Source organism: Hordeum vulgare, chromosome 4H, assembly GCF_904849725.1.
Source record: "Hordeum vulgare subsp. vulgare chromosome 4H, MorexV3_pseudomolecules_assembly, whole genome shotgun sequence".
Lineage (NCBI taxonomy): Eukaryota > Viridiplantae > Streptophyta > Magnoliopsida > Poales > Poaceae > Hordeum > Hordeum vulgare.
This window is the reverse complement of record NC_058521.1, coordinates 568652901-568664979: the sequence shown is the minus strand read 5'-3', so window position 1 is coordinate 568664979 and position 12079 is coordinate 568652901. Positions and strand designations below refer to the sequence as shown.

The 12079-nt window shown below is 44.4% G+C and overlaps 1 protein-coding gene across 1 annotated transcript; it reads right to left on the bottom strand.

Annotated features, from left to right (window-relative positions):
* Nucleotides 1-915: 915 nt before the first annotated feature.
* Nucleotides 916-2441, bottom strand: LOC123447101 (anthocyanidin 3-O-glucoside 6''-O-acyltransferase-like). Its single transcript, XM_045123671.1, has one exon. The coding sequence runs from the start codon at nt 2392-2394 to the stop codon at nt 1033-1035; it is 1362 nt and encodes a 453-aa protein (XP_044979606.1). The 5' UTR covers nt 2395-2441; the 3' UTR covers nt 916-1032.
* Between the last annotated feature and the right edge of the window lie 9638 nt (nt 2442-12079).

Sequence of the window (12079 nt, the reverse complement as noted above, 5' to 3'; positions counted from 1 at the left end):
CATGGCAAAGTAGGTGAACAAGTTTTCTGTACCGATTTAGCAAGCAAAAACTTTGAGGAGCTTTCTTTGGCAATTTGACGTCCATTTAGTCAACAAATACCATGAAAACCTTTAATTTTCTATGACAATTTGATGCACATGCATTCCGCAACTACCATGTATTTTTTGAGCACATGTTTGTAAGGGAGATGTGCTACATCATACCTGTGTAAAATACTTTTGATCATATTTTCCTTTTTGATTTGAGCTTGATCAAGCCATGAATAGTTGGGAGCAAAGGTCTTTTCTGCTATTCCTGTTGGTGATCTTGTGTATTTTTGGTTTGTTCTCGTTGTGATGCCCTGTGTAGGACTTGAGTGTCTGTGTCTGATGTGAATGGGATGATAGCGACAGGGAAAAGTGGGGGTACCGGTTGGGGCGGGTTGGTCCAGCGGGCAGCTTTTTGATAGCGACAGGGAAAAGTGGGGGTACCGGTTGGGACGGGTTGGTCCAGCGGGCAGCTTTTTTGGCATCTAGGAAGGAGGTGTCAGACGTGCGCGGTATAAAAAGAGTGATTGGCGTCGCCGCACGGCAAGACCTATATGCGGCGCCACTATACAGTGACGTCCTTGATTGATACATGACAACCGAATTAAAGTGTGACAGCTTGAACAATCAAATTAAGGAAGTTTACAGAAGTGGGCCCATATCCATGAGGGCTTAGCTAAATGTTACTCCCTACGTTACCAAAAAAATAGTGCATATTGATTTTCTTTAAATTAAGTCTTTTTAATGTTTGAACAACTTCATAGAAGAAGTTATCAACATGTGCAATTATACCAAATTCTTTTTGTAGGAATTGTAAATCTATATAATTGGTTAAACATACGCATGCTAGCTTGTCTTTTGAAAGATACTAGTAATACAAACTTTATTTTGAAAGGGCGTACTACTACAATCAAGAACATGCTCAAGACTTTTCTCCCTAAGCAGAGATACATTAATTATTCGAACATTATTTATTCACTCGTAAAAATAAATATACATTGTCTTTTATTGCACCCCGATGGCATGCATGGCATCGGTAAAGCACCGTCGAAAACGATCCATGCCGTCCGCCGGAAACGAGAGAGCCACCTCGACACCGCCACCACCGTCGCGCGCATCTGCCACCGGCATCGAGCCGGTGGCCGTCGCAGACATCGCCACCACCTTCGCCGGCCGCCCAAAACCAAAGTCGGTGTCATACACGCGGAACTTCGGCGACCCCACCACGAACATCATGCCGGCCTTCGCGGCTTCCTTCACCCTCTCGATGCATCCGTCCCACCTCTCCTGCGAACCCTCGCCCACCTCTTCCTCCAGCGCGCTCGCGATCGCCGTGAATGCCGTGAAGAGGCCTCCCGTGCCGGCCGCCGCGAGCTCGTCGTGGCGTGCACCGGCGATGGCCGGGCTACAGCAGTTGCCGAAGTATTTGGGAGGGACTGGTGGCTTCAACCGCGCCCGGTGATCCACGGAGAAAAGGATGTGGGTTGTTTTTGTATGATTTTGTTCCTTCTTGGCTCGGCAGTAGCAGGACCAAATGAAGCTGTAGGCGGCGAGCGTCGATGAGCATCTGCGGGACGGCGCACCGTGCCTGGCCGCCTCTCCGGCGAGCGCGTCCTTGATGGCAGTTAGGACCTCAGGAGTGAGCGTGAATGTGGCGACGAGCTGGTCGTCGCGGACAGAGGACACGCTGCTGGTCGCGAACTCGATCTCACCGCCATCACTCGGCAACCCTTTGCAATAGATGTCGTACAGTCCTCTGGGATCAGCGATGAGCGTGCGGTCGATGACGGGCGGCGGCGGCATTTCGACGGCGCCGTTGCAGACGGCGGCCCAGGTGTGCATGAAGTGGGTGGAGCTGGCGCCGTCACCGGCGGAGTGGTGCACGGTGACGCCCAGCGCGAGGCCCCGCCCATCGAGCAGAGCCGTGGCCTGCACGGCGAGCACCGCGCGGCCCTGCGGCAGCGGCGGCACGAGGGGCGCGAGCCTGGCGACATGCACGGGCTCGCCGTCGGAGGGACGGGCAAGGTCGTCGACGTCGGCGTCGTACTCGGCGGTGGTGAAGCAGACGCCGTCGCCGGGCTGGTAGGAGAGCTCGTAGCGTTTACTGCTGTTGGGGACGAGGCGGACGTGGCCGGCGAGCGGGTAGAAGAGGGTGAGGGCCTTGGAGAGGGAGGCCTTGAGGTCGGAGATGAGCTGCTCGACGTTGTGGTTGCCGTGGAGGCGGTAGAGGAAGAGGCGCTGGACGGGCGGCGGGCGGAGCCACTTGACGTCGAAGAAGGTGAGCGGAATGGAGCGCGGCGGGAGGTCGACGTCGGACGGCCTGATCACGCTAGCGTCCACGACGCGGAGACTGCTGTGGGCACTCATAATCTTGGTTGATCGTCGGTGGATGGATGAAGATGCATCATGTACCAACTCATATATAGTGATTCATGTTTTACTCTAGGGCCAGGAGGTAGGTAAGTAGGTAGCAGCGTGGCAGGGTAGCTAAATGGAGCGAAGCACGTGATAGACTGATAGTTAGTTGGGATCTCTCGTCCGCTTGGCTTCTTTCAACGCGTGTCACTCACACTTACACTCAGTGGAAGAGCATCTTTAGCAGACCCCACATAATGATTAAACCTGTATAAAACCCACGTGTCTACAGTTTCGGTCGAAAAAACAGCGCGAAGCAGACCCTGTAAAACTTGTTCGTAAACTTTTTAAAGGGCATGACAAATCCATCCATGAAAATCTTGTATGTGCAGTTTTGAAGGCGGTATATAGTTCAACCTGTAAACTGGTCAAACCTAGTCGGAGCAACACGTCGCCGCGAACTAGCCGAAATCTACCTGGAACTCACCTGTCGTGGCGAGGCCGTCCACGGGCAGGGCGAAGCAAGCCACCGACGGCTTGAATCAGGGCGGGACGGCACCAAAGAAAAGTGAGGCATGGGTGGGGAAGCTCGCGCGGCCACGTCGGGGAACGCAATTAGGCTCAAATCGGGACGGGTGGGCGCGCGAGGGAGCGCGCGATCAGGACGGGCGGCGCATGGTACACTGCATGCGTGACTCGAAACCAGATATCAATGAAATCGATCTATTGAATATGAAAATATATTCAAAAATTCTAAAAAAATTGCGGACACAAATTCATATTTTCATGTACATCCTCAAAAAGATTCAGCTCGTAATGCGATCTACACTAACAGAAAAAGAAGACAAAATTGAATGTGAATAGTATTAAATGCTATTCATCCAACGGTGATCCAATTCACTGTTGAATTTATTGTTCTTGTATCTCTGACTGTTGATTGAGTGTTGATCTTATTTATTTGTAAAGCAGGATGAAAGTCTGTTTTGAGATATATTTTTTTCTAGTTGTAGACATATACCATAGTTAGTTGGGATCTCTCGTCCGCTTGTTTCAACGCGAGTCACCTGCACTGACACTCAGTGTACAACTTCCTCTTTTATGCCGGGCAACCAGTGACATCGGTGAGATCAATCTTTTTGAATATACAAATATGTTTAACAAATCTGAAAATATTTGTAGACACGCATTCATTTTTCCTGTACATGTTCAAAAAGTTTTAGCTCCTAATTCGATCTACACCACACACAAAAAAGACAAAATTGGATGTGAATAGTATCAAATGATATCCATCCAAAGCTAACCCTATTCATAATTGAATTTGTCGTTTTTGTATCTCTAACTGTCGATTGAGTTTTGATCTTATTTGTTTTTGGAGTTGTAGACATATACCATAGGGATGTTGTAAAATAATTTCATAATTTTTAGAATTGTCTAAGTATGAATTATTTTGGTTGATCCTATGATGTCACATAAATGATAGATTCTATTCTAGTGTCGGATATTCATTTCTGAGCTCGGGCTCATCTGCGTCACGTGCAGTGGCGGAGCTTGGCCCAAAAACTTGGACGGACCGGCTGTAGGATATGATTGTTAGGATTGTGTTTCCTGGCTTAAAAATACAAATACATTGTAGAAAATCATATGGGCTGGACGGGCCACGGCCCAAATTGCCTTGTCGTAGCTCCGCGACTGGTCATGTGTACAGTAAGCTAAAAAAGAAGTAAAAAAGATTGATTTTTTTTATCGAATATTTTCAGTGCGTGAGGTCTGTGCCAATTTTCAGCACGTTTGGACATCTTCTCTCAGCAATGAAACAAAATATGTCCATATCTCTACCTAATAATAAAGCAAATAGTGTTTCTGGTCGTCCGTCATAGTTTTTGCCCCTAAAGTTGCCCTAAATTACCCACTATGCCATTCACAAGTCAAAAAACGATTCAGATTTCTTTCCCTGTCAAAAACGCCGTGCAGTTTCGTTTTTATAAGATTGGACACAACAGTATTTCAATTGCATGTGCAGCGTGGTGGCTGAAGCCTTGCCCTACTACATGGCAGACCCGGGTTCGAACCTTGGTCCCTTTTTTTGTTACAGCTAGCATTTACATCCTTCTCCCCAGTACAGGTTCATGGTCCGGCCCAAGTTTTATCTTTATTTTTTTGCCTTTTCTTTTCTCATTTCAAATTTTGTTTTTCCTACCTTTAAATTAATTCATAATTTCCCAAAAACCCAAATTTTAAAAGTTCGAGTTCTAAAAAACTGTTCATGAAATCATAACATGTTTATTATTCATAAAATTAGAACTTTGTAAAAAATTCATGAATTCGAAAAATGTTTACGATTTCTAATAATGTTCATTATTTCACAAAAATGAATTGTGGATCAGAAAAATGTTCAGTATTCAGAAAATATTCAAAAAATTGGAAGATTTTAGGAAAAATGAAAAATAAATAAATAGAAAAGTAAATAGAAAAACTAAGAGAAAATGTGAAACCGAAAAAAAAGATAAAACATAAGATAATAAAAAAACAGGCAAAACGCGGTTCATTTTCCGAAAGCAATGGACACTAAACTGTTGGTATGAGGTTTATGTATCAGTGGCTTAATATTGATTTTCATATTGATTGCAATGGTGCTAATAATGATTATTATTTTCATACTGACATGTGGTCTATTTTAGTGGTTCTCCATAACATTGATCTAAATAGCTCTAGAATTTGAGCAGTTAAGTCTTTTAGGTATAGGTTTTAATTAGTTTTTGAGAAGTGTTTATATGCCTAGGGATTGGAAGTAGTTTGTGATCGACGAGATTAGCTGTTAAAGTTTTAAACATTCCATTATGCTACACAATAACAAGTGTAGTGTGCAGTGGCATGCTCATAACCTTGAGATTTACCACGTCAAATGCATTGTGATTACATGGACACGCCGGACATTATTAAAGAAGATGGAAAAAATAATGAAGTGTCAACATGATGAGCCATCGTGTTAAAATAAAAAAATAAAGAACGCTCATACATCAAGGTATTGAACCATACTTATTTAGCTAGGGTGTAATATCTTGTAACCCGTTGCAACACACGGACATATTTGGCTAGTAGTACTTCAATAGTAAATTCTTTCACACACTAAAAATTGTCTTTTTTACCGAGAGCTAATAAGATGTCCAAACACGCTAAAAATTGACCAGGACCTCACGCACTAAAACATCTTCCATGCAAAAAAGATTTTATTTTCCAATTTTTATTCTGTATTTACTATTCATGACGGGAGCAGATGAGCTCGGAAGCCAAATCACCCCTCTTGGTGTTTCCTACTTTACTTATAAACTAGCAAAAGGGCCCGTGCGTTGCAACGCAAGAAAAAAATACCATACGCTTTTAATCTTTTTATAATCATTTTGATTTATTAAAATAATAAGCTAACTAACTAATGTAGTCAGTCATATCCTATTTTGTTGAGAAATCAACCCGTTCATTGTTAATTCCACCATGATGAGAAATTGAGCGGGACAAGCAAAGCAAAACAAAGAGGCTACATGTATTGATCAATGGACTATTATCTTATTTCACTCATGGGGTAGAGAATGTGGCATCAGATGACAAACTGAAGGTGATGTTTCATTCTCTTTCTCTACAACAATGCAATCTTAGATTCAATACATTCATTCATCAGCAAACAAATTTCCACAAAACAAAATTTCTTGCCGGTGCTTGGCACACGGTTGGAGGCATGGGGAGGGGATCTCCCCAGATGACGAGTTCCCGCCGGAGGAGGGGATACGATGAGGGGAGCAAGGGCTAGGCGCCTCTATCTGGCTATAAAGAGTCACCGTTGCCGCGCCATAACCTCGGAGTTCCCCGTGTGAGCCATGGAGGCCCGCCTCCACCTGCAAGTACTTCGCTCCGCCGCGCCTTATCCGCGCGCCGCCGCCATTCTGCATCGAGCAGACACATCATCCCAAGTCGCTGTAGTTGTCGCGTTGATTTGATCCAGAAGCTGTGCTCGAGCGCCGAAACGGGGGCAGCAAGCGGGCAGAGGTACGACCGTGCAGGCGGGTGGGTTGAGATCGATAGCAGTGGTGGTTGAGGTCGTCCGCGGCGGCGAGTGGTGTAGCGGCGACCTGGGCACATGCTAGGGTGGACCAGGGTCGACGCGATGCGCTCGAGTGCCGCAATGGGGGCAGTGAGCGGGGAGAGGTACAGCCGTGGAGGCGGGTGGATTGAGATCGGCAGCGGTGGCGGTTGAGGTCGGCCGCGGCGGCGAGTGGTGTGGCGGCGGCCTGGGCACAGGCCAGGGTGGCCCAGGGTCGACGGGAGGAGGCGATGCGTACGAGTATAATTTTTGCAGCGAATCGTTTTTTTTTCCTTTTGCGTTGCAGATAAATGATGGAGCGTGGGTTGAATAACAAAAATTATAGGAACTTTTTTTATAAAAAAACCGTGATGAATTTTCCGACGGAAGTAATGTCCGCTTTATTATTAGGTATAGATTAACATGACACAAACCAACGTAAAAAAAGTGTGATTACCTTTGCAATAGGCAAATTATAGCCACCCTAGCACTACGGCGTTTAAGACATTTCCTCAGGTCACGACCACTCTATAGCCAGATTACCACATCGAGCAACCATCATCTGGGGGAGACTAGAATAGAATCTGTCCTTTAGGTGAGATCGATTTTCGAACACAACATCTTCAGCCACGTCTCAAACATGGCTTTGGGTTAGAGCATCTAAAACCGTTCTCCCACTACCCATTTATACGTGTGTGCGCCAACCCAAACATTGCCAAGACACAATGACAGATCCTGTTGAAATATATTGTCCACCTCCTTTCATCAGTTCAGACTTTTGAAAAAATTGATCGTGGCATGAATTCAGTATGATGTTAGAGCCAAGAGATATTCAGTTTAAGACCCTAACAACGCAATATTAAAATAAAGAAATTATACGACGTACATCGATCCATGTATAAGGACTGAATAAACCTAGACGTGAGGAGCAATGTTGAAATATATTACCCACCTCCCTCCAACAGTTTAGACTTTTGGATGAGTTGACCGGAGCATGAATTCAATAGAGCCAAGATTGAACCATGTGTCATTTTTATCCCACATAAATGACAGCTACTCATTGCCACGACCATGTTCCTTCCAAGATGATGTTGTTGCTTTATGAGGAGATACGTTTCGATGTTGACGACGGCATGAGATGTGTCCATGCTATACTATGGTACTACCTCCTTTCCGGTTTATAAGCTTGCGCATATTCCTAGGTTGATAAATAGGCCATCGTAATACAAGTTATATATCACAAAAAATATGTCATTAGAAACTTCAAACCGTCTACTTTCTAATGTTATAATTTTTAGACTACACAACTCATTTTAACTTGATCAAATTATAAATTTAGAGATACGTGCAAGCCTTATAATCTGGAAATGAGGTAGTATGTTATAGATATGTCTTTTGTTGTGTAGATTTTAGTTATTTTCCTTTTTGATAGTGTTGATTACGAGGTTCAACAGTGTTGACAGTTTTTGACGGTGTAAAATGAATTTGTATTTTTCAGGCTCGACAGTGTTGGCTACCAGGTCGACATGGAGTTAGCCAAGTATTTTAAAATTTTCCCTCATCATGAAGTCCACTATTTCAGCTTAACAACATTTATATTCTAGCATTGCTGGTTTTCATTTTGAGTGAACATTAGATATATTCTCTTGCAGAGACCGAGATTACATTAAGGTCTGCGAACGACCAAGGCATTCAGGTTCAGGCCAGCATGTTGAGGTTTTTTCGTTAGGTAAAAAAATTAGTGACACATATGTCTTACTTTTGAACTCCTCTGCACTAACTATTTACTCTACATTTTTCTTACTATTTCATCCCAAAAGAAAAAGAAAATCAAAGAAGCGCTTAACCAACTTCAACCACATCACCAAACATTTCCTTGAGTGTATTTACATGCACCTGGCTCTCAGCAAAAGGCTAAGGTATTTCAATTGAGTGATTATTTGTCACGAAGGGTCACTTGAGTGATTGCACTAAAGATACAGATAATAGACTGTCATTTTTCTTAAATATGCTCTTAAAGTTCTGTACTAAAGACTATAGGCCTACACATGTTCATTCAAGACCGAAGGTCAATGTTTCACTTATAGGCCGGTTGGGGTCTGAACCTGCAAGAAAAGGAGGAAAAATAGTAAAATACAGATCTTGCTTTAAGAAAAATGTTGACAATATGATTTGTCAGATCATTAGCTTTGATAGAAAAAAAATCTTTCAGAATTGTAGGATTTCTTCAATCACATCATTAGCAAATGCCAAAGCCATGAGGCTACCACTAAAAATTGAACCAAAATTGTGAAGAACGACTGGTTAAACATATAGCAAGACTTGCACCATTGACTTTGCTTGCTATTGGCGCGAGTTTAACATGTTGGTTTCGGTCTTACAGTTGATGCATGACTCGAGTGTTAGAAATTAACTCGGAATAATGATGTCAAGTGGAAGAAATCACAAAGAGGTTGAGCTTGAGGTTGCAGCAGTGGAGCCAAGAGTGAGTGCAACCGAATAGGCCCCAAGTGATGATTCTTGCACAAGAAACCTACCAGATCTCCTGCACATATCTTCATGGTTCGCATCACTTTCAGTTCCATAAGGGTGTGTTTGGTTTTAGGATGAGGTGGTATCGGACGAGTTGGTTCCATCCCTAGCAGCCGTTCTCGTGTTTAGTTGGGCTAGGAACCGGAATTGGGTCATCCGCATGCAGGGAATATTCCCTCCAGATGCTTCCCTAGCAGCCGTTCTCGTGTTTAGTTGGGCTAGGAACAGGAATCGACTCGTTATTCGTCCGTGAAAGCAAAGGAAAAAAGAAATAATCAAGCAATTCTCACCGCGCTCACCCCCGCACCCGAACAAAAGTTTTCGTGGTTATTTTTTTTGGTTACTTTTTCGTGATTATTTTTTCTCGTTTTCATGATTATTATTTTTCGAGGTTATTTTTTCATTTCGTGATTATTTTCCGTAAATATTTGATATGTACTCATGATCATATATTTTTATTTGCATATGTTGAAAATAGAAAGAAAACATTGCTAAAAATTTAAATTATAGGCTTGTCAAATGCAAATAACTCTATTTGTTGAGAGATGTAATCTCACCATTTATATCGAAGAGGTGGGTGACATTAGATTCTTCTCATTTCATCTCTCTAACTAAACACCGGGACGGAACCAACCCATGACTTTTTTTATCATCAACTGAACACAAGGATGGAACCAACCCATGACTTTAGGATGGAACCATGACATTTCATGACTTTTGATCCTCAAACCAAACACATCCTAAGAACACCCAAATCCATGCGCATGAAGGAGAAATGGATGATCACTAGCTTGAGTATTTCTGATTTTGAAGTGCAGCCTACGAGTAATTTTATTCGATTTCAGTTAATAATGTTGGTTGTACACTATTTGTAATCATTATGTTATGGTATCAATGACTTGATTTCAAGGCCACAATTCACAGTTTTATTACCCGTTGCAATGCACGGGCATTTTTTCTATATTTAGTTTAACCTTATTATTGATGTATATTAAAATTGATTATAAAAATGATGCACAATGGCACATGACAGGTTGTGTCCTTTTTTTCGCCCGGTGCAACGCAAGGGCATTTGTACTAGTTCTTTAAAAACAATAGTCTACCAGATAGCCACACACGTTAAATATAAATTTCAAATCCATGCACATGACTCAAAGAACACAAATTCATCACAGTTCAACAGTTCCATAATGCGACAAAGTGAAATAAATTATAGTTTAACAATCCGGATATATCAAAATGAAATTCAAGTCCGAGCATGTCCATGAGTTTGTCGTTGGTTATGCTGCTTTCTACCACTAGAACAAGCGCTCGTTCCTGTGCATAATTTCTTAAGGAATATTTATTTTAACACAATTTGACTTTGAATTCAAAATTTGTGAAATTTTTGAGATATTTTGAAAACCAGGTATTCCGGCCCCTATCGAAAAATAAACCTTGGACCCAACCAGATGGTACATTGCAATTCTGATCGGTGGCTAGATGGACGGGGTTCAAGGAGTTGGGCGCATCGGAAAAACAACTGCTCCTCGATGTTCACATCCGCTCCCTAAGATGAAGATTCCCTCTCCCTGTTACCTCCTTCGTCGGTCCCTTCGGACGAGGTTCTCCGACTTGCACACTAAAGCCAAGGACGAAAGACCTATGGACGACGCCGAAGCAAACTCCATGGCGATGGTGTGGGACGGACTGGTCGACATCTAGGGCGACGAATGGGGGTCGATGGTGAAGACGGAGGAGGAAGGCAAGGGTGGATGACGAGGACGGCTCACACGCGCGAAATGGTGGACAAACATGAAAGGATGGCGGTGGGTTGGTAGACTTGTGATTTGATGTAATTTGAGGTGGGATCTTTTGATGTAATTTGAGGTGGGATCGGATTGTTTGGTTTCGCGCTGACTCTGGTTAGTATTGGTGGTCCTGATCACTCCGGCCACAAACAGGACTCCGACTCCAAGCTAGTCGCGGTCGTTAGCCTGTACACACATATAGGAGTAGATAATCACTCTACCACCGAAGACGAAGAGCATCCATCGATTTGTTCCCCGGAAGCAAATCAAATCAAATCAAATCAAAGTAAACAAAGGAAGCGCAAAATCATGAACAAGTTTAGGAACGTGCGCTCCCTCCTCTCACGGATCCTCATGCGCTGCGAGGCGCCGGCCAGCCACGCCTCCCCGGCCCCGCAGCGCCTCATGCAGATGCAGATGCCTCGAGCCACGGCGACCCACTCCGCACGCGTCCTCCGGTGGTACGACGAACCTCGGAAGGCCGCCGCGGCGACGGCGGTCGGCCTGAGCGCCGCGGTGATGGCAGTCCGTAGCCGCTACGACCGCGAGGTCGTGCCCTGCACCAGCCGCTCCCACTTGGTCCTTCTTACCCCCGAGGAAGAGCGCCGTCTCGGCGAGTCCACTTTCGCCGAATACATGGCCACGTATAAGAATGAGATCGTCGACCCACGCGAACCTGCCAGCGTCCGTGTTCGTCTCATCGCCGGGAGAATCCTCCATGCTGCCAACCGCGGCCTCGGAATCCATGACAGCCGCGACTCCCCCATGCTGCGCGTCACCGTGAAGCAGCGCCCGAAACGGCGAGGCGCGTGGACGACGACGACACCGCAGCCAGACACCAGGCATCTCCGCGGGCTCAAATGGGAACTGGTCATTGTCAGAGATGATGGCTGCAATGCAGGCTGCAATGCCAGTGGCAAACTTATGGTCACCACAGGGCTGCTCGACTCGTTTAAGACCGACCAAGAGATTGCCGCTATCCTCGCGCATGAGGTACGTTTATTTGCCTACTCCTATATAATAATAATAATAATGGCTGTTTATGTGTAATTTGTTGGTCCATTTTCTAGTTGTGACATTTTTTTCCCTGCTAGATTGGGCACTTCATTGCAAGGCACAGCGCCGATATCACCCAAAGCGAGTGGTTACCACCGTTCGTACGGCGAATCTACGCACGCAGGTACAATATCGACCACTTCTGCATGAATTTCACATTGTTGGCGGCTATGTATGATACATGGAACCATTGGAAAATAAGTTTCTTTCCGCATCTTTCATTTGTGTTTTTTTTTTACACAATAGC